The 20,941-nt window shown below is 52.8% G+C and overlaps 1 protein-coding gene and 1 long non-coding RNA gene across 3 annotated transcripts; one reads left to right on the top strand and one right to left on the bottom strand.

The window, feature by feature from the left end:
- Nucleotides 1–5,455: 5,455 nt before the first annotated feature.
- On the bottom strand, nt 5,456–14,924 carry Serpinh1 (serpin family H member 1). 2 transcript variants are annotated; one of them, XM_046442000.2, is made up of 6 exons: nt 14,767–14,857; nt 13,352–13,395; nt 10,305–10,963; nt 9,106–9,204; nt 8,788–9,020; nt 5,456–6,409 (listed from the first exon to the last, which is right to left on the bottom strand). In XM_046442000.2, the coding sequence occupies exons 3-6, from the start codon at nt 10,918–10,920 to the stop codon at nt 6,107–6,109; spliced, it is 1,251 nt and encodes a 416-aa protein (XP_046297956.1). In that variant the 5' UTR covers nt 10,921–10,963; nt 13,352–13,395; nt 14,767–14,857; the 3' UTR covers nt 5,456–6,106. The 2 variants fall into 2 exon arrangements, with proteins under 2 accessions (XP_046297956.1, XP_046297955.1); XM_046441999.2 differs by lacking the exon at nt 13,352–13,395 and having other exon boundaries at nt 14,767–14,924.
- Nucleotides 14,925–18,365: 3,441 nt separating this feature from the next.
- On the top strand, nt 18,366–20,544 carry LOC131424110 (uncharacterized). The gene is made up of 2 exons (XR_009226610.1): nt 18,366–18,757; nt 19,802–20,544. It is a non-coding gene; the product is annotated as an uncharacterized LOC131424110 (long non-coding RNA).
- Nucleotides 20,545–20,941: the final 397 nt, after the last annotated feature.

The following is a 20,941-nucleotide window of genomic DNA, read 5'->3' as shown; positions in this document are numbered from 1 at the left end:
TTAACAAGTAGCAAGATCCTGTCTCAAAATAAAAAAATAAAAAGGACTTGGGATATGGCTCAGTGATTAAGCCCCACTGGTTTTAATCTTCTCTCTCTCTCTCTCTCTCTCTCTCTCTCCCCTTAACAAAATAAAAATAAAAATGCCTGAAGTCCCCCATTCATTCGTATATGCACCAGACTTTTCCTCAATACCTACTTTGTGCCAGGATTAGGGTCACTGTGGTGAAGAATCACAGTCTTATGAAAATAAAATGGGGTGTGGGACCAGGCCCCAGGACAAGTAAAGGCCTGGTCTTGAGAGGACAGTTAAAGGGGGATACCCACTGGGGAAGACAGGAAGGCTTCCTGTGGAAAGTGGCTGTGGAGTTGGGCCAGGGTGCTGGACCACCCAGGCAGGGAGCAGAAAGGGGCAACCCGGGTGTGCCTGGAGGGCCAGGGAGAGGTTCCTCCAGAAGGCATTGAATGAAAGGATCTGGTTTGCATGAGGACTTAACTAAGGAGTTGGCAGTTCTTTGGAGCAAAAAATTGGGACCTGTTAGGGATGATCAGTCTTATGAATCCCAGGACATCAGGGAGAGGGAGTAGGGTCAGCCCTGTGACCTGTGACAGTGGTGCTGGCGGGCTGAGGGAGAACCACAGCCAGGCCACAGGGAAGAAGACGGGGGAGCCTAAAGCTCAGCCTTGGTCAGAGATGGGTCCTGCCAGTATCCCACTGCTGTGGGCCTCAAAGTCCATGGTGACCTCCTTCTTAAAGTCCAGAGCCCTCAAGGGTCTGGGGAGGGTGGGGAGCTCCACCCATTGTCCCTACCAAAGTTGGCTTTCAAAGAACATGCCTGACCCTTTTGAAGATCATTGTTAAAGGCCCTCCCTTAAAGGAGCTCAGCTCAGTTCTTAGATCATCACAGGAGGCTCTGATGACTACTGAACGAGCCTTCCCATCCTGCCCACCCCAGCCTGCCTCCTTACCCGGTTCCCACAGCATTGGGGCTTTCTGTTCCCAAAAGCCCCTGTGGACACATGCATGTGGGTGTGCACACGCACACACATACACACACACACACATTGTGATGTTTCTCCTGGCCCCCAGAGCTTGCTGCCAGATGAGCTCTCCTAGTCAGGAACCTGAAGATATGAAAAGGCCACACTGAGGCTAAGGTGATGCTAGGACATCAAGGACAAATATTCCTGGATTAACTGCAGCTGCCGGGTAGGGAAGCCTTTCTCCTCCTCCTTTCAGTTCTTTCTCTGACCCCACACCTGGTCCCATGACAAACAGGCCAGGAAAATGATGGCACCATCACCTCAAGCAAGCGTCTCTGCAGGCCTCCCAGACACCAGGGCCCATGTCCAGGGTGCCATTGGCTACCAGGGCTCCACCGCTGAGGAGAAACAGGTGGGAAGCAGGTCTGGCAGTCAGTGTCCCTGGGTGTGACTGGGAGGGACTGCTGGTCACTGAAGCAGACTGGGGAAATCTGGAGGGAAGAAGTGAGCCCCATACAAAAATCCTTCTAGAAAAGAGAAGCCCGAACTGTAGGGAGGAACCAGGGGCCTGAGAGGCCCAGCATGGTTCCAGAGACTCAGAGGTGCCCGGCATCAAGAGGTGGGACAGACTGCAGATGAGGAACCATGGCTGGCGGGGAGATTTGGCAGCTTCCCTGGGAGCCAGTGCGGCTGCTTCAATATCTTCAATTGTAAAAAGTACTGATGTCAGAAGAGGACCCGAGGGAGAACACCTCCAAGTGTGAAGCTGCAGGCTGCAACCACTCCCACTCCTGTCTGGGTTCAGCTCAGGTCTCCACCGCCCAGAGGGTAGGTGAGGACGCAGGTGAGGGTGCAGGTGAGGGGTTCAGGGCCTTCCAACCCAGACTGGGGCAGGGAAAGGCAGAAAAGGAAACAGGCTCTGGCCTCCTGGGAGGCAGACCTCATTGGTGGCCTGGTTCCTTGCTGGCTAAAATGAAGAAAGATGAAGGACCCCTGGGCCATACGCCCCAGGCGTGAGGGGAGTCTCTGGAGGGAGGCTCCCGCTGCTGGCCAGGTCAAGTCCAACCGGCGGAGGCCAGGTAGGCCAGGGGCCCGCATGACAATACCATGCCAGAGGTGTCCAGGCTCTCAGCAGCCCCGGGCCCACAGAGCCTTGCTGTGCAGCTGGACTCCGGGTTCACCGGCAGCCGCAGACAGGAACAACGTCCCCGGGCGCGAGTGTGCAGAAGAGGCCTTGGGAGGCTCCAGAGAGGCCCAGAGCCTGCCCATTGCCCACTGCTCTGGTGCAGGCCCGGAGGCCCTCTCTCCTCGTTGGCGCCCCCGGTGGCCGATCCCGGGAAAGGCCGCAATGTCATTTCTTTTGTCACACAAGGATCCCCGTATCAGTAACTTCTCCCTCCACACCCAGGAGGCCTGAGAGCCCACGTGAGCCTTGCCTGCTGTGTGGCCTCAGGCAGCCACTTCACCTCTCAGAGCCTCTTCCTCGCCTATAAACTGGCATAGGAACAGCTACTCCTTAGGGAAGCTCTGAGGATTAAATGAAATTGTACAAAGCAGTGCCAGGCTCCTAGTGGGAGCTCAGTGAGGGTTAATCCCGCTCCCTGCACCCACATCTAGAACCCTCTGGATCCAGCAGCTGCTCCTTTCTGAGACTTTAACAAGCACTATAATGGGAACAGGGTGATTCTTCCAATGGCTTCCAGGGGGCAGGAGAGCTCCACACAGGGAGGGGATGGCCCACCGTGGGGCGGGGAGTGTTCAATGTGCAGCCCAACTTCCCATTTCCGTTGCCCCCACTCCTATTACCACCCCACCTTCCCTCCCCATTCACCTGTCACCTGCACCAGGCCCTCCCCACCCCCTCTGCGGGGTATTGGAGGGGCAACTTGGGAGCAGGAGGAGCAGCTTGGCTTCAGGGCCTCCTTGGGGGTGATATGGGGGGTCACACCCAGGCCTGGCTCATCTCACTGCCCTTCCCAGTTCTGCTGCACTGAACTTCAGAGGCTGGAGCCGGGGTTCCCACTCCCTACTCAGGACTCAACCTAAGGATTAGAAAGACTTCCCAGCAGGAAGCAGTAGGCATGGAGTCCCTGCTACTGAGGTTGAGGGAAGAAGAGTTGAGTTAAAGGCCAACATAGTGAGGCCCATCTCAACGACTTCCCACCTTGCTGGGCTATTGCAGGGGTTGGTTAAATCACTCCCGGTCATCAGCAGGTTACACACCTTCATTATTAGAGCTGGTCAGTTCCTCTCCTGCCCTTCCCCCTGAGGTGTGGAGACAGGAGCAACTTCCCAAGTGACTAGATCAAACTCCAGGTCACCCTCACTGGCCAAGAGGCCTCAGGTGTCTCAGCTTTGATGTTACCTGTAAAATAGGGCTGATCCCTACCCAGCCCAGCTGTAGGAGGCCTGGATAAAAGGACCCACCAAATAGTCACAAAACACAAAGTGGTACCGGCAGGTATTACTAAAATCATCACTCTGATCAGGAGGTACCTCCTCACCCTTCTCGGCAGCCCACCTGTCACCTCATTCTGGGAACCAGAAGCAGCCATGGCTTCCTCCTCTGGATTCCCCAATCCATGGTTCTCTTCTAGAACAGCCTTTTCATATACTCCACAAAATGGTCTTAATGCCTTGTTAACTGTATGATGCCACCTGTAGACCCAGGACAGGAACCTGCGTATGATGAGGAACAGACAGACATGACCCTGTTCTCAGGAGCTTCCATCTCATGAAAGGCAGACGGGGAAAGTACACCATTAGTGGTCAGTGTCATAATGCCAAGTCAGTAAAATGAGAAAATGTGGTATAGAAACGGAGGTAGGAGCCGGGCGTGGTAGCGCACACCAGCAGCTCAGGAGGCTGCGGCAGGAGGATCATGAGTTCAAAGCCAGCCTCAGCAATTTAGCAAGGACCTAAGCAACTCAGAGACCCTGTCTCCAAACAAAGTACAAAATAGGGCTGGGGGTGTGGCTCAGTGGTCAAGTGCCCGAGTTCAATCCCTGGTACCAAAAAAAAAAAAAAAAAAGAAAGAAACTGAGGTAGGAGAGGGGTTGATTATAGGGAAGGTCAGGTAAGGCCTTTCTGAGCAAATGACCTCTGAGCTGAGTTCTGAATGCTGACAGTGGGTGGGGAAAGACCTGTGAATATCTACAATAAGTAGTGCCTGCCTGTAATCCCAGCTGTCGAGAGGCTAACACAGGAGGATCACAAGTTTGAGACCAGATTGGGCAATTTAGCAAGACCCTTTCTCAAAATAAATTAATATATTACTTAAGGGAGGTAGGGATGTAGCTCAGTAGTAGAGCACCTATGGGTTCAATCTCTACTACCAAATCAAAACAAAAACAAAAACCTACAAGTGCCACTTATGGGGAGGAGGCTGCAAGAACAACCAGCGCAAAGGCCCTGAGGCAGTAGAACAAACATGGCACGTTTGGAAATAGGAATGATCCAGGTGAGCAGCAACACATATTGAGTTCTGAGCATACTCATCGCTGTCCCTAAGTCTCCCTTCTAAAAAAGCCCCCTTGAAGGTGGAGAGGACCCAATAAAAGACAGACTTGAGAATGTGGTTTTGGTAAAAGTGCATCTGGTCACAGGGGCTGGGGATGTGGCTCAAGCGGTAGTGCGCTCGCCTGGCATGCGTGCGGCCCGGGTTCGATCCTCAGCACCACATACAAACAAAGATGTTGTGTCCACCGGAAACTAAAAAATAAATATCAAAAAAATTCTCTCTCTCTTAAAAAAAAAAAAAAAGTGCATGTGGTAATGGTGGGAGTCAGTGGGCCCTTATGCAGCTCTGCCCACACCTTGGGGGACTCTGCTGGATTGCCTGCCCAGGTAAGGGGTTCGGGGTTCTTCCCCACAAAAATAGACGGATGTCCAGAGAGGAAGAAAACAGACAAATGTCCAAAGAGGAAGCGCCTTGCCCAAGGTCACACAGTCTATGGATAGCAGAGGTGGGCCCTGAATCCAGTCTCCTCTGCCTCCCTAGCCTCTGGTCTCCTGTTCTGTCCTCTCCCCTGAAGGTATGGTGTTGGGAGCCCTGAGGACCACAAGGATGGTATCAGAGGAACTGTGCTGGGTTTCTCCTCCCCTGCTACAGAATCCACGTATGTGCTGAACCACCTGAGAGCAAGTGTCCCACCAACTCCCTCCTTCCACAGCCCACCCCAGGTACTTTACCAACCAGGGCCTGAGCTCATATTGTGGGCTCTGTCAGATGCAGTCAGCTTACAATGAAAAGCAAACAGACTGAAGCCTGGGAGGCCGCAGCCCGACCTCCCCAAGGCTGCTGGGCCGAGCTTCCCCTGTGGGCTTGCAGTGGGCCTGCCTCACACCATTGTCTGGGGCTATCTGCCAGCACTGCAGGGCCTGATATGGACTATTAGACAGAAGGACTTTGTCCCCTGGGAAGAATGACATGGCAATCTCCTGATCCAATCTTCTTCCATGCGCCAACAAAATTTAATTGGAAAAATTTTATTGAAAAAACAAATTGTACAAATAAGTTCTTATTTTGACAGAAAAAAAAAAGGCTCACGTTCCCCCTTCCCCCCATCTTTGAAAAACTAAAAAAGGGGAAAAAAAAAAAAAAGTTCATCCCAGGATGCCCAATACGATTCTCGACCAGGGTCTGCCCCCTCCTATGAGCGGTTTCCGCATCTCCCGTACCCAAGCCAGTCATTTTGGGGTGCCTGGTTCCAGGGACTGCAGCACCTAGCTGTGTAGCTGGAGGAAGTTGGGAGATGCTGGGGGAAGGGGAGCGACTGAGGCAGTGGGAGTGTCAGCAGAGGCCTGGGCTGCACCCCCAGCTCCAGGTCCCACCTATAAGAAAGTATTGGCTGGATCCAGACTTGGAGGGTGGGACAGGATGGCTATCTCCCAGGTTGCACAGTTTGTAGGGTCTCTGGGCTCAGCATCATGGCATCTGGGGACCCATGTCCGAGCGGAGTGGACTCTAGCTGGGAAGGTCTGCTCAGGTGCAAGGAACCCTGGTCTGGTTTTCCACCCCCACCCCATGGGATATCCAAGACTGGTACCTCCCCCCACAATAGCACCCATGTGTCTCAGGAACCTTCTGCTGCTTCCTGTCATCCCGTGCCCACCTGAGGGCCCTACAATTCATCTCGCATCTTGTCACCCTTGGGCCGGACCAGGCGCCCAATGAATAGCAAGGAACCACTCTGGGTGTCTCGCACCAGGAAGATGAAGGGGTGGTCTGCATAGAACAGCTTGGGGCTGCGCAGCTCCTCACGCCCGTAGATGTCCTGGTCAAAGGGGTTGCCCTCTGTGTCCCACTCGAAGGCGGTGGCATGGAACACGCTGGCCAGGTACAGGTCCTTCTTGCCCGACATGCGCGACAAATCTGCCTTATTCTTGTCGATGGCCTCGGTCAGGCCGAGCCCCGCCAGGTGTTTCTGTGGGACCAGGTGCCAGGTGAGACCACAGCATTCAAGCCTCCACCCACATCACCCTGACCACCCTGAGAAGACACAGCCAAGCCCAGGCCACACAGTCTGGGTGCCAAGTCCATCAGGGGCTTCACTCACACGCTGCTTTCTCTGTTTTCCTCCTCAAGCTCCAGAGGAGGAAACTGGGACTCAGAAATAACAATCAGACGTGATCCCTGCGCTGCCCAGCAACCTCGGGCTGTGCCCCTCAAGGTGGACTCCAGGGACAGATAGCAACCCTGGGAGCAGATCTAAGGGCAGGTCCCCTGACCCCAATCCAGACCCACCAAACCCACAAAACTCTGGGAAGGGGAGTGGACAGATCCTTCTTAAACTCTCTAGGAGATTTTAGCACACCCAAGTACTAACAAAGACGGATCAAAGGACAGCTATGTCCACATCACTCTGAGGCTGACAGCCTGTCCCGAATAATATGACACCTGGGGTCTGCTTCCAAACGACCTGATGCCGGGATGAATGGTGGCTTCAGATGAACCACTATGGGGTATGAAGAGATGAGGGTCAAGCTGGGTGATGGGCATATGAGGGTTCCTTCCACTGATCTATCAAAATAAGGTGCTACAAAGTTTCCTGATAGAAAGTTTAAACACACACACAGGCAAGCACAGGTGCATGTATGCACCTTCCCATGGCTTTGCACAGCACTTGGAGGCCAAAAAACCCATGTCTACACAGCAGCCTCCAGCCTCATCCCCTGGAATGCCCCACCTATTCTCCACAGACAGCCTCCCTGAACAACTTGCCTCCAAGATGGCTGTCCTCTCTCGTTCTCCCCTCAGGGCTCTCCATCCCTGAGACAAGCAGTGCCCCTCGATTTCTCTCTCTCTAGCAATGATGGTCTTGTCTGTCCCTCCCACCTGGCTCAGAGCTCTGGAAGGAGATAGCCCTAGACAAGGCTCTTTGTGGAGGTCAAGACTGACTCTCAGTGTAAGAGAGGTCAGTGAAGGACCATTGGCTGGCCAGGCACAGTGGCACAGGCCTATAATCCCAGCTATTTCAGAAGCTGAGGCTGGAGCATCACAAGTTGAAGGCCAGTCTCAACAACTTAACTTAGCAAAATCCTGTCTCAAAAATTAAAAAAATAAAAATAAAAAGGACTGAGGATGTAGCTCAGCAGTAATGCACCCCTTGATTCTCTCCCCAGTACAAAAAAAAATTCAAAAAGAAAAGAAAGGAGCATGGCTGAGTGGACAGCCGCCTCAGGAGCCCAGGTTTCTGCAGAACAGTCTCTTCTCTCGGGCAGGGCTAAACAGTGACAAGGCCTGGGGTCCTGAGACTCAGGCAGTCCTGAGAGAGGTGTCTGAGCAGGCCTAGCTATTCATCCAAATGACTATGTACAAGTCACCCACCTTGAATTTGCCAACTCAGTCTACCCCCCCCTGGACTGTAAGTCCTGTCTCTGCTGAGCTCCAAAAGACACAGCAGAAAAAAGGAGAGACCATTGGCCAAGAGATGGGGAAGAACCGGGGCCAGGGCCAGGTGGGAGACAGTGCAGATTCTTCTTTGGAAACTGTGTCTACGGTACAGACCATTACAAGCCCTACTAGGCTCTGGTTTGGAGCCGAAGCCCCATTCCATCTCGAACTTTCTCTCCAAGCTCTCTCTGCAGTAAATCTGAAGAATTCTATGGGTCAAGAGCCTTCCTGGGAACCATTTCTGGCACCCAAGAATGAGATGAGTTTTCTCTCTTGAGTAGGTCAATAGTCTTCTTCCTGACAAAAAGGCCATCTCATGTCTTCACCTTGAGGTCTAACTGCAGCTCCCCCACTTTCAAGCCAGTGGGACCTTGGGGAGTCACCGTTTCTCTCTGAGCCTCTGCCCACCACCCACATTGGTCACAAGGGGGAAATCCCCTTGAGCATGTGTGCAAGTCCTTGGCCATCCTAAGGGACCTGGATGTCAATTTTATGTGGTGGATGACACTCCAGCTTGAGCAACCTCTAACTGGATACTCCAGACTCCCAGAGGCAGCACAGTGACAGGGGCTCGTTTGAGTGTGCAATATCCCAACTACTGGCTAGGTAACTTTGAACAAGTTACTAAACTTTTCTGAGTCTCAGTTTCCTCATCTATCAGCTACAGTCCTCCCAAAGGAAGTTGTTTAGAGGACTGAGAGAGCTTAACATAAACAAAGTGCTTCAATGGCTGTCACACAGCAAGTGTCCATGGTATGATCAACTGCCCAAGGGCAGGTCCCACACATCCTCCCCTGCGTCCCCCCTATCGGAGCCCAGCCAGTACTGCCTAGACACCCAGGGGACACACTGGCCTAAACCCTTCCTCCTCTGCCAGGACTTGCAGGGCCAAGTTGGGCCAACCCTCACCTGTAGATCGTGGGTCACCTCCACCACACCCTTGGGCAGGGAGATGGCGACAGCCTTCTTCTGCATCTTCCCCATCCAGACCTTCAGCTGCTCCTTGGTCAGCAGCTTCTCAAGGCGCTCAAGTGGCTCCACGTGGTGGGGCATGATAATGATGAGGCTGGAGAGCTTGTGGGCCAGGGGCATCTCCAGGATTTGCAGCTTCTCCTTCTCATCATCGTAGTAGTTGTAGAGGCCTGGGTGGAGAGCAGAGGACACTGGGTGTGCTGTGGAGTGGGGGATAGGACGCCGTCTAGACCCCCTGCTCCTCAAGGCACCTACCTGTCCGGTGCATCATTGTGACACCCACAGTATAGGAACGAGTCACCATGAAGCCACGGTTGTCCACCATTTTGTGGTGGAACTTCTCGTCCCAGTGTGCTGTGGTGGGAACAGAGCACAGGGTTAGAGATCCAGGTCCCCAGACACTATCTCAGCCTACTGCACACCCTACACTTCTCCTTGCCACAGGCCGGTGACCATTCTTGGGGGCCAGGCTTCAATGTGCCTCTCTCCTGAGTGCCCAGCCCACGGAGTGCATGTTCCCTGCTCTTGGGTGAGGAGTGCCCTCTAGGGCATGCTGTCTGAGAATGCAGTTCCTCTAGTAGGTCCCCAAGTGACAGGGACCTCATTCCACCCTCACCTCAGCCTCCTCCATGTCCACTGCCTGTGTGGCACTTGTCAGGTGTTTGGGAAACCTGCTGAGCTGGGCTTGCTACCCAGCCCGATTACTGAAGGGGGACTGTGTCCTGGGCAGGAGCACCCTGGACCACCCTTATTCTTGTTAGCAAGTTCTGTCTCCATGACCAGAAAGATGATGGGAAATTGGTTAATATGTGTTGGGCCACAACCAGACCTGCATTCTGATCCAGGCTCAGCAACTGACTGTGAGAGGTCTCGGCTCTCCCAGCTTGGCTCCATTTATAAAATGGGTTTCCCCATCCTTACAGCCAACTGATAAGAGTACCATCCAAGTAGGTACTCACACATATCCACTGACCCCAAATCTATCTTCAGTTCAATTCACACCAACTCCACCAGATCCTGACTCTGCTACCTGCCAGCCGAGCCTCAGCTTCCTTGCCGGTGAAATGAGTATAACACTGCCTGCCTCCAAGGGCTGCTTTAAGGAATGGGTGCCTTTCTCCAACTCACATTTGGGGCACAATGGATTCTGAATTTTATGGATTCCAACACATACAAGCTACGGCACATTGCTTAGATGAAAAATGATATGTAGGGACACATATCACATATCTGGAGTCCCTCTGAGGACTTGCATCCCTGTCCCAGTCCTTTCAACAACTGGCTACCTCTCTGAATTTGGTTTGTAAAAGATCTCTGAATCTAGTGTATAAAACATTTCAAAAACCGTTATGCCTCCGCAGGTCCCTGTGTTCAAAGAAGAGCTGCGAAGAGCCCCCACAAGGAACTCTAGGAGGAGCCCGCCACCCTCACGCCATGCCCTGCCGGCAACTCACGCTTGAAGAACATGGCATTGACCAGCAGGGCGCCATCGGTACGCTCCACGTCCTTGGTGACCTCGGGCAGCTTGCCGTCGGTGGTCTGCGCGGCCCACTCGTTGATGGACTGCAGGGCGCTGCGCTTGTCGCGGAAGTTGATCTTGGAGTGCTCGCAGTTATAGTGCTGCTTGCTGCTGCGCACGAAGTCGTCGGCGAAGCTCACCGAGCTGGGCCCGTACAGGCGGCTGCCCAACTTCCAGGTCACGTTGCGCGCCGTGGAGTTGCTGAGCGAGCGCAGCAGCTCGCCCAGGCCCGCGTGCACCTCCTCGTCCCGCAGCTGCTCGGCGCTGAGCACTGCCTTGGCCTGCGAGGCCGTGGCCGCCTTGCCTCCCAGAGACACCAGGCCCAGGGAGGAGGCCACCACCACGGGCGATAGCAGGATATTCTCCACAGCCTGGTCCTTGGCCATGGCCTGGTACAGGCTGAAGGCCAGGCCAGCGCTGCGCTCGGCCAGAGTGGCCGCCTTGGGGCTCAGCTTCTCTGAGGTGCCGGGGGCTGCTGCGGGTTTCTTCACCTCGGCCGCCAGGGCCATGGCCAGGAGGCACAGGGTACCAAGTAAAGGGAGGGAGCGCATGGCTGGAAGGTGGGTCGTGTGCACCGCCGGGGACCTGTGAGGGCTGCAAAGAAGAGTGTGGCCCTGAAGCCCTGTGTCTTCCTCCCCAGCTTCTCCCCGCCACCAAATTTCCTGAAGATGGGTACAAGTGAACCCAGAATTGTGGAATCCCAGATCCCACTCAGAGCTGCCCATTCTCTCAGGGGTCAATGTAAAGCAGGGTTCTTAACAAATCACCACCAGGCCACCCTATTGGTTTCCTGCATTGGGCATCCAAAACTTACACATATTTATGTGTTTACTGTAAATTTATTTCTGCCCCTAAGTAGCTTGTGGCTTCCAGCCTGTCTGGTCCCCCACTGTATCCTCAAGGCTTAGCACATGACAGGCCTCAGCCGTTCCTGAATGGAGGTAAAACAGGGCAACTTGCCAGATCCAAGGTCTCTATCAGTCTCTATAGAGCTCAGCTGTGATCTCACATGACCCTGAGGGCCCTTTTTCAGTAAGAACAAGGAACAGCAGGACTGAAAATCTACAGGAAGCCCAGGTGCCTGGGCAAAGAATGTCCTGTGGGACAGACCTATGGGCCTGCCTCACCCCCATGCCTCTCCTTCCACTCTGGGATGTTAATGAGCCACAGCCAGGTTTACTCATTAAATGAGGGAGTCCAGGAGTTCCATTCTGCTATCCCTGGGATGACCTTGAATGTGTGTGTGCATGTGGGTCCACCCAGCCTGTCTCCCTTTTCCACACTGCAAGGGCCTAGGTAGACTTAGCCTGCCCGTCTGCCCACAGCCCCTGGACCAGACAGGAAATCCCACGACTAAAGCTCTTGGGAGCAATTCCTTGGAAACTAGAAGGGGAAGGGGGTTTCCGGAGAGAATAAGGGCAGGATCCTGGGGAAGGGAGTGAGTCATAGCTCAATGGAGTAGTGACCCCTCCCCCCACCATCAGAGGCTGGCCAGATGTGTGTTCATCCTCCTAAGAAGCTGAAACTACCACATCAGATTCTATTCTGCACTCCCGTCTAACAGCCACTGCCACACAGGCCATCTGCTCCATGGCCTCAAGTTTATCCTCAGGCCCCTTTCCTGACCCCAGCAGTAGCAGGAACCCCAGGATGAATACCACTCCCCTTTCTGAGACTTTCAATCAAAACAGTCTCTATTCATGAGAGATTTCCTCACACACACCCTTCAGGTCCTTCCCCAGCACAGAAGAGACAACAGGGCAAGAGGAAAAGTCAGAAAGAACCCTGGCAGAGGTGAGTTCCACTACTTTGGCAGTCAAGATTCATGGTTCTCCTAAAGGAAGATAGAAAATTTGAAATCCTAGTGGAAGACCCTCAGGGACTTTGGCCAGTGGGGAGAGCACTGGATTTCTGGGTAGCTTCTACTGTTGGCATCCTATCAACCCAGCCAGGTCTCCCACCTCCCTAGGACCTTGAAGTTTCAATTCAAAGGAGAAGCAAAGGGCCTCAGGAGAGGGAATGACAGAGGAGCAGAGTGCCACTGAGCTCCACAGACACCTGGGGGATGGTACAAGGGAGTTTGGCACCTCACCCTCAAGCCCTGAAATGACAGAGGTCCTCAGGCCCAGATGAGGCTCCAGGCCTCCTCCCTCCCAGCCTTGGCTCCTTCCCCACCAGGCCTAAGGCCTCAAAGGCAGAGGTAGCATGTAATTTATTGCATAAACAAGGACACTTAAGAGAGTAAAATGGAACATTTCTAATTATTATGCCAGGACAACAGGCACATGATCACCCTACTCAAAGGCTACATCTAATCCAGGCAGCTGATGCTGAGTTCAGAGCTCAGATAGGGCTGCACAGACCACCAGCATCCCCTTCCTTAGTGGCTGGTGGAGGAGTGCAGGCTGCCACGTGGCAGCCACCATCTTGACAGCCCCCACCCCCAGCCAACCAAAACATCAAAGGGCTGGGAGGGGCTTCTCAAGAAAGCTCCAAATGACTAGTTTGGGATTTCTCAGGCAGCCACATAGCTCCTGCTCCTGGTGACGTGGCAGGCAAGAAGCTGAATTATCTCTGTAGGCCAGCAGAGGGGGCTTCCAGCCTGGGAGACAGGAGGCCTGGGTTCAGGTCCTAGGGGTGCTATGGATTTGCCAGGAGACCCCACGAGACTCCCTGGCTTCCTTTCACATCTGCACTTTTCAAGGGAAGATGCAAGGCTGGGGAGAAGGGCCGCCCCGATAAACCCAGCAGCAAGAATGGAGGAAGGCAAGTTCCTGCAAGCAAGCCAGCCTCCCACAGCCCAGCCCATCTTGCCACCGAGAAATGCCAGCCCTCAGGCCACTGTTAGACAATCTACAGTCGCACAAACAAAATCCAAGATCGCATAGCCCACAGCTGGCTGGACTGAGCTGGGGCTGGGAGGGGAGGGAAGGAGAGGCTGGGAGTCAGAAGGTCTCAAATATTTGAGAGGGTCTAAAGTACCTTGAAACTGCCTCAGAGGGAGGTCAATGCCTGCCTTTTTCATTCTGAAAGAAAACAGAAGAGTGAAGACAATGGGACCCCACAAAGGGGAGGTTGGGAGTAGGGGCCAGGCCCAGCCCCCAAAGGGCACCCGTTCCAGATTTCCAGGTACCTCAGAGGTGAATCACGTCACTGTATAGTGGGAGAAACTGAGGCACATCTGGCAGGGACTATCCCAGGTCCCACAAGGACAAATAGAGGTCAGACTTCCTAGCACAGGGCTCCATCGATTCAGAAACACTCACAGAACCCTCCTGAAGGCCACAGGTGGTGTCCCGCTGCACAGCCAGAACAACAAAAGTCTGCTAGGAATCCTGGTGACCAGAGACAAAGGCCAGGGCAGGAAAGGGGGATGGGTACACAAAGGATCAGAGGACAAGAGGGTGTGGCCCCAGTCCAAGCTTCCAGGCAATCAAAGCCCCCAGTTTTCTCCAGGCCTCCATCCGGGCCCTGCAGCCCTGCAGCGCAGAGGGACCAGCAGCAGGAAACCAGGGAAGAGGAGGGGCCAGGACTTCAGGCCAGGCTGGAAGTGCTTTCATTCTTCCCCTCTCTAGATGCCTCAGGAATGTCCCTAAGCTGGGGGTAGGGAAACCCAGCGTCTGACGAAGCCCTAACCCTGCAGTTCCTTCAGGAACCAGGTGGGTAGACAGAGTAAGGGTGGATGACTCCCACATCTCCAGTGGGTCTCTCGGCCCAGTCCCTGCCCCCACCCTACATAAGACCCTGCAGACTCCCACTCCCTTTTTGAGGGGGAGGGGGGCTGGCTGCTTATCTCTCCCTCAGCTGCCATGCTCTACACACACCCTCATCAGAAATGGAGCCCCTTTTGGTGATTCCTCCTGAAGCATGGAACCCCAAAAGCCAGGACCTCACACCCCAGGAAAAGCCGAGACCGGTTCACCTCCTCTCCTAGGCTCAGATGACCCCCATCAAGCCTGGGAGTGACTAATCAGTCACTGCAGGACCCTGGTCCTCCAACTGCCAAGCTGACCAGCCGCATCCCTGTAGGAAAGGCCCCAACTCCTCCTTCCTGTTTGCGGAGGGTCCGGTTCAGCACCCCAACTCCCAGCCCCACTGTCTGTCTCTGCCACTACCGGCTCCCGGAACTTCTAGGGGCGCTGCTCTTTTCCCAACCCCCGAGAGTGCACAGATCCCCGTCCCAGCCCTGCTCCGTGCTCCCTGCGCCCTGCCGGTCTGTATGGCTTCATCGCCTCCAGGCTGCGATTCCCCCTCACGATGCTCCAGCTGCCCCAAGTGCCTGGAACTTCATTTTAGGGGCTCTGGTTTGGACCCAACGCCTCCTAAAGGCCACCCGCCCCCTCTCCCTAAGCACCCCAAAATTGTTGAGCGCTCCCCCGGCCGCCCCTGCCCCTCACCTGGGCCGGGCCGGCTCTGGGACCGGGCGTCTCACCACCGGGCTGCTTTGGGTTGACTGTACTCTCCGCCCGCTGCCTCAGGCCCCAGATCTATATATGGCTGTCCCCACCCCCTCCAGCCCCCGTCCCGAGAAACTTCTGGAAAGTTGGAAAAGGCTTCCGCAGGGCGCCCCAGCTCCACCAAAAAAAAAAAAAAAAAAAAAGCCAAAGACCTCCCCCTAACCGCCTGCCTCCCGCCCTCTGTCTGCAGGCTGAGGCGCTGTCCAGGCCCCTGGGTCCTACTGTCCCCCTTCTCTAGTTGGGCTGTGAGGCATCAGTGAGTCCCCCCACGGTGACTAACTAGTCCTTCAGAGCACACCGGTGTCTTTTGATGCCGTGGAGACTTGGGGACCCTGGTGGTCTTGGAGATGGGGGACAGGGATTCGGGCCACTGAGCTGGAAGAGGCTTCAAGGTCCAGCTTCCCTGGACTGGAGCCCCGTCTCGTCTCCAGGCTCTCCAGGCAAGCCAACCCGCTCCTGATCTCACATTCTCTCTGGCACCCCTTTCCTTGCTCTGCTCGGAGTACATCCATTGCCCCTTTCCACTCTCACTTTTTCAAGGTGAAACTTAATTGGGTCCCCCAATCCCTGCTTCTCCTCAGTCAGGGCCCCTGTTCTTTGCACCAGGGAAGGTAGTCAGACTTTAGGAGTCAGTGCCCTTCAGTTCTGGGTTGATCCTAAAGTCTTCATCCTCAGCTGATCTTTATGTCAGTGGCCATTCTGAGATAGTGAGGGCTTGAACCAGACCAGGTACCTGCCCCTCACCCTGGAAAGTCCAGGTCTTGGAGTGATCAAGGCAAAGACTGCTGGGGAACATCAGGTGGTCCTGCTGGGCATGGAGAGGTACACAGAAGGAAAACCCCTGGCTGTCCACTAAGGACTGTACTATGTGACTTTCTGTCTTATCTCTGCCACCACCCCTTCCCTGAAATTCTAGGGGTGCTGCACTTTTTCCAGCTCTGACTCCCCATCCTTGTGCAACTCTCTGTGCTACCCCTCAGGTTTGCTCCATCACCATCTAACTAGCCCCAGTTCTCCATTCCACAGTCCTTGACTGAAATATGGTGCTAAACGGAGCGTTCAAGTACTCAGGAGGCTGAAACAGGAGGAAGGCAAGTTCAAGACCAGTCTGGCCAACTTAATGAGACTCTGTCTCAAAATTTAAGAAAAAAACAAAAAGGGCTGGGGTTGTAGCTCAGTGGTAAGACACTTGCCTGGAGACCCTGGGTTCCATCCCCAGTAATGAAAAAAAAAAAAAAAAAACTGTGCTAAGTCATTTCTTTTTCTTCTTTCCCCTCTTTCCCTTTTTCTATCTCCAGTTCATTGTCCCTGCACCCCTCCCTGTCTCAATGCCTTCCCACAGGCTCCAGGTCTCACTATCAACCCTTCCCACCCCACCCTCCCACAATTGATAGTACCTTGAGCTCTGAATTAACCTAGGGTATTCATTGTTCTGGCACTGGACAAAGTCCCTGACCTCGGGGATGTCCATTGTGAGGGGTATGTGCATGTTAGTAGAGAACTCAGTAAGACAAATTGTTTAGTAGACCCCGCCCCAACCCTCTTCACTAGATAACTAATGGGCACAGCATGGAGAGGAAGGGACAGAGTATAGAGACTGTCTTCACTCACTACTAGTCACTCGTTCATTCAGTCAGCAAAATGTTTGAGCACCTTCTTTCTTCCAGGTCCTTGTCAGATCCTGGAGAGCAAATGAATTCCAGTACCCAGTAGATGCATCCTCTGGGTCCCTGGCCTCAGTCATCTGCAAGGGGAGACTAGCTTCTCAGTCTGGATCAAGGTTAGGCTGCTGCTATTCAGTCTTCTGACTCCAGGGACTACGGGAAATCTTAGATCTCAAAAGCTTCAGACTCTGAATTAGGGTCAAGGGATCACCAATTACTTGAATCCTAAAGTGACCACCATACAACATGATCTTACTCTTGAAGCCACATAGAATCTTTGAGCCCAGCTAAGGGTTCAAAGGATCTTAAAATAAAAGTATTAAAAACTCTGAGCGGCAAAGCATGTCAAATGGCATAGACTCCTGTCTACAAGTACCAGGCAGAAGTCTTTTCTGCTATATCCTAAAATGTCAGGTACCTGGTACCTCTCTCTACAGGGAACCCTGTGGCCTTCAGAAACAGCCCAGTATTCTTTTGGAGGACAAGTCTAATCCTTTTGATTCACAAAAGCTTCCACCCTTGGGGTAGTGTCCATCTCTTTGGGGTAGCTATCCTAATTCTTGTGTGTGTCCTGCTTCAACTGTGTCTGCCTATAAGGAGAGATCCTTCGATATATGGACACTGCCTGGATCTCCCAGCAGACCCCATCCTCCACCCTCACCCCCACCTCGGCCCCAGGTGAGCTCATGACTTCGTCAGTAAGCTAAGGACTGAGACAGGGACAGAGAGGGCTCATCAAAGCTAGTGGAGGTTTGCCTTGGTCTCTAGCAGATTCCAATGTCAAAGTCTCATCAAGAGTTCCTTTCTATCAGGCATGGTGACACATACCTCTATAATCCCAGCAACTCAGGAGGTTGAGGCAGGAGGATTGTTTGAGGCTAGTGTGGGCAACTTAGCAAGATCCTGTCTCAAAATTTAAAAAGATTAGGGATGTAGCTCAGTAGTAGAGCACCCCTGGGTTCAATTCCCAGTACTGCCAAAAAAAAAAAAAAGACTTCTCTTCCTCTGTACACTTACATATCTCAGCTTTCTTAGGCCCTTCGACCCCACCAACATTGGAGGGGAAAGCTGAGAGTACTATGACTGTTCCATTTTGTAGAGGGGTAAACTGAGGCTTATGCTGTTAAATAAACCCAGATGTCTAAAAGGTGAAGAATAGAGGGGACTGAGGCTCTTCATTTATAGATAGGGAAGCTGAAGTGGGGGCCGGTGGGGGATCTGTATCTGAAGTCCCTCTGCCAGCCTCACCAGACCCATACTGAAGCGCAGACCAGGCCAGAAGCCTCCTCCACGGCTTATCGTGCTACATGATCTCAATGTTATCATCCTGGATTGTCAGTGAATGAATGTCCCTGGAGATTTTGGAAGAGCAGGGCCTCACCCTTCTCATCTTGAATCGGTAGGTCCCAGCTCAGGGCATGGCACAAAAGAAGCACTTGGGGCCTGGGGCTATAGCTTAGTGACAGAGAGCTTGCCTAGCATGCGTGAGGCACTGGGTTCTATCCTCAGCACCACATAAAAATAAACAAATAAAATAAAGGCATTCTGTCCATCTACAACTACAAAAAATAAAAAAATAAAAATAAAAAAAGAAGAAGAAGAAGAAGCACTTGGTACACACAGCCAGCCAGCACCAGTGAGTGATGCGCAGTGGCCGACCCAAGTCTACTGCCCGCCAAGCATGGCCTTTTGGAGGAAAGAAAGGCCACGGCTCCTTTAAATTTCCAGCATCAGCAAAAAAATGTCAAGAGCCTTTGCCACATTATTCTTAGCTCTGAGCCCAGCCCAGAGGCTGACTGTGGCCCTTCCCCCACATTCCAGGCTGTACTTTCTGGAAAAAGAACTCTTTGAAGGGGGGGCGGGTGTGGGGAGATTCTGAAATGCAGAGAAACTCTCAAGGATTTCTTTCGTGTCAGGATTCTTCCAAGTGCCTGCAAATCTTTTCTACTACCCTGCACACAGGAGCCCAGCTGGAAAGGTCCCCAGACAGCAGGGAGTAGAAGACCAGGGAGTCCAATTGCATTTACACTCTACAGAGAGGAAAACTGAGACCAAGAGTGGGGCAGGAATTTGCTCAAGGTCACATAGCAAATCTGAGATGGAGGGCCATGGAGTCTGCGCCCTGGGCCCTCTTTCCCCGCACACCCTCTCTAGCTGACCAGTGAGATAGGCAGGCTCCGGTTCTGCCAAGGACTACGCAAACAGCCATGGCCACATTCACTCAGCCCTCACCCCATGGACTCCTAGGACAGAAACTAGCGTGTCATGTAAGTGCCCAGTCCGTCCACGTGCTGCCCAGCATCCTCTGCCTCGGCTTCCGGAGTTGCTGGAGTTACAGGAGCATACCACTGCGCCTGGCTAATGTCTCAGTTTAACTAAAGGACGTTAGTTGAGAGAGGTTTAATCCCCTTTTCCTTTTTATGTGGCATAAAGCTGGGCCAGAAAGGCTTTGACAACCAGTTCTAGTGATCCTGTCCCTGGAGGAGGCAGGGCCACCCCCAGGCTGCTCCTCCGTGACAGCTGTCCAGAGCCAAGTGTGTTCTCCGGCCAAGGCATGAGTCAGGAAAACGCCGCTCTGCAATCTCTGATTCCCTCTCATGGAGCGTGGGGCCTTCTGTCCAAAAGGACTGTCCTGCATGCTGCCACGTAGGAGTGAGGGAGGCAGCAGGCCACTCTGGGGGTAAGGAGGCGGGCACAGATTCATCCCTCCTCCTGGAGCAGGCCCGCCTCCACCCCCACCCCTCGGCATTTTTCTGGTGCCTAGGGAAGCCACAGGAAATCCACTGCCTTCACGCATGATCTCCAGGGATACCAGCCCACTGATACGCTGTGCTTGTCCACGTGGCTGTGAGGAGCACACACATACATCTCCAGCAATCCAAATGCACCACATGTAGCCCCTGTGCCTGATAGTCATGTGTGTGAGGGCACAGGAGTCCTGCCTCTTCTCAGCCTCTGCCTCCCTGACCTCCTCTGGCCATTCACGGAAAGGGCCCAGGAAGCAAGCAAGGCCAGGATGGGACAGGCATCATTAAATACCACCCTGCCCTTTCTCTTTCCTTCTAGCTGTCCTCTCCCCCAGGGGCTTCTTCACATGATAATAATGATGCTCAGGTGGGCCACAGGGCTGTCACCTCTGTCTTGTATCTCTGATGCTCAAAAAAGGGACCTTGAGCTCTGACAACCTCCCAGCCCAGCTCTAATCTGCTCAGTCCAGAGAGCAGCACCCACTCAGGAGACCTGGAGTCCTGTCTCAGCTCTGCCACTTCTTGGCTATGTGCCCATGATCTAATCGTCCCCTCTGTAAACAGGACTGCTGCTCTCAAGGCTGATGAGAAGCACAGATGGAATAACACCTGGAATGACGTCAGACCTCCTCTCCACACATCTCTCTTCACCTCTTCCCCAATGGGTCGAACCCGCCACACAAGGAAGCTGCTGCAGCCCTCTCCTGCTCTGTCTTCTGAGTACTGTCCTGACAGGTCCACTCATTCCTGACCTCGCATATACATGGAAAGCTAATAGAGGGCCAGGAAAACAGTGAGGACTTCCCTGGGAGGTACAGGTAGAGATGGCAACCTGGCCAGCTGGAAGAACTCAGCCTGGGAGTCAGGAAGTCTGGGACAGGGTCTGTCTCCATCTCCACTCACACTGTGACCAGGAAAAGTATGTGCCTCTCTGCATCTCGGTCTTCTCATCTGAAACACGGGGATATAAGCAGGGTCTGGGTAGATCCAAGGGATCTGATTTTAAACAGGAAGAAGGTTTCACATACATTCCTGGTCAGAAGAGAAATCAGGACATAAAAGTCATATTTATGCAAGCTTTTAAAAACACCTTAGTGGTGTATTAAGAATTGTAATGCAAATAATAATAATAATGATAATAATAATAATAGAGCTCATGTATAATGGCATAATTTGGAGCGAACATATTTTATATACAGAGTTACAAAAAAATGGTGTTGTGAATGGATAGTTATTATTGTAATGCATTCCACTTTTGTCATGTATGTAAGAAATTTTTAAAAATAGTTAAAAAAATAAAATAGAAACATATAAAATAGAATAATTTCCTGCCACATTGTCTATAATAGCAAAAATTGGAAACAACTATTCATAAATATAAGTGGAAATACCTTGAAGCTGGGAAAAAAAAAAGTGAGGAAATCGGTGTGGGTGGGGGGGTAGTTTGTTTGTTTTTGGTTTTAAACAAAACAAAACCTTAAACCCCTAAGGTTGCTTTACCACTGAGCTACATCCCCAGCCCTTTTCTTAATTTTTTTTTTTTTTCAAGACTGGGTCTTGCTAAATTGCTGAGGGCTTTGCTAAGTTGCTGAGGCTGGCCTTGAACTTGTGATCGTCCTGCCTCAGCTTCCTGAGTTGCTGGGATTAAAGGTGTGCACCACTGTGCCAGGTGAGGAAATTCTTTATGTTCTGAAATGAGTTAAT

Source organism: Marmota monax, unplaced genomic scaffold (assembly GCF_021218885.2).
Source record: "Marmota monax isolate L192 unplaced genomic scaffold, Marmota_monax_Labrador192_F-V1.1 WCK01_AAM20220418_F8-fsc00068, whole genome shotgun sequence".
Classification (NCBI taxonomy): domain Eukaryota; kingdom Metazoa; phylum Chordata; class Mammalia; order Rodentia; family Sciuridae; genus Marmota; species Marmota monax.
This window is presented reverse-complemented; position numbering and strand designations above follow the sequence as displayed.

Bases quoted from the DNA above. Each gene is read 5' to 3' on its own strand.
- Serpinh1 (XM_046441999.2), bottom strand. From the start codon at position 10,920: ATGCGCTCCCTCCCTTTACTTGGTACCCTGTGCCTCCTGGCCATGGCC. The intron at 9,021-9,105 runs GTAGGTGCCTTG...CTCTCCACCCAG, and splicing joins CACAATGATGCACCGGACAG to GCCTCTACAACTACTACGAT. The intron at 6,410-8,787 runs GTGAGGGTTGGC...CTGGTCCCACAG, and splicing joins AGGTGACCCACGATCTACAG to AAACACCTGGCGGGGCTCGG.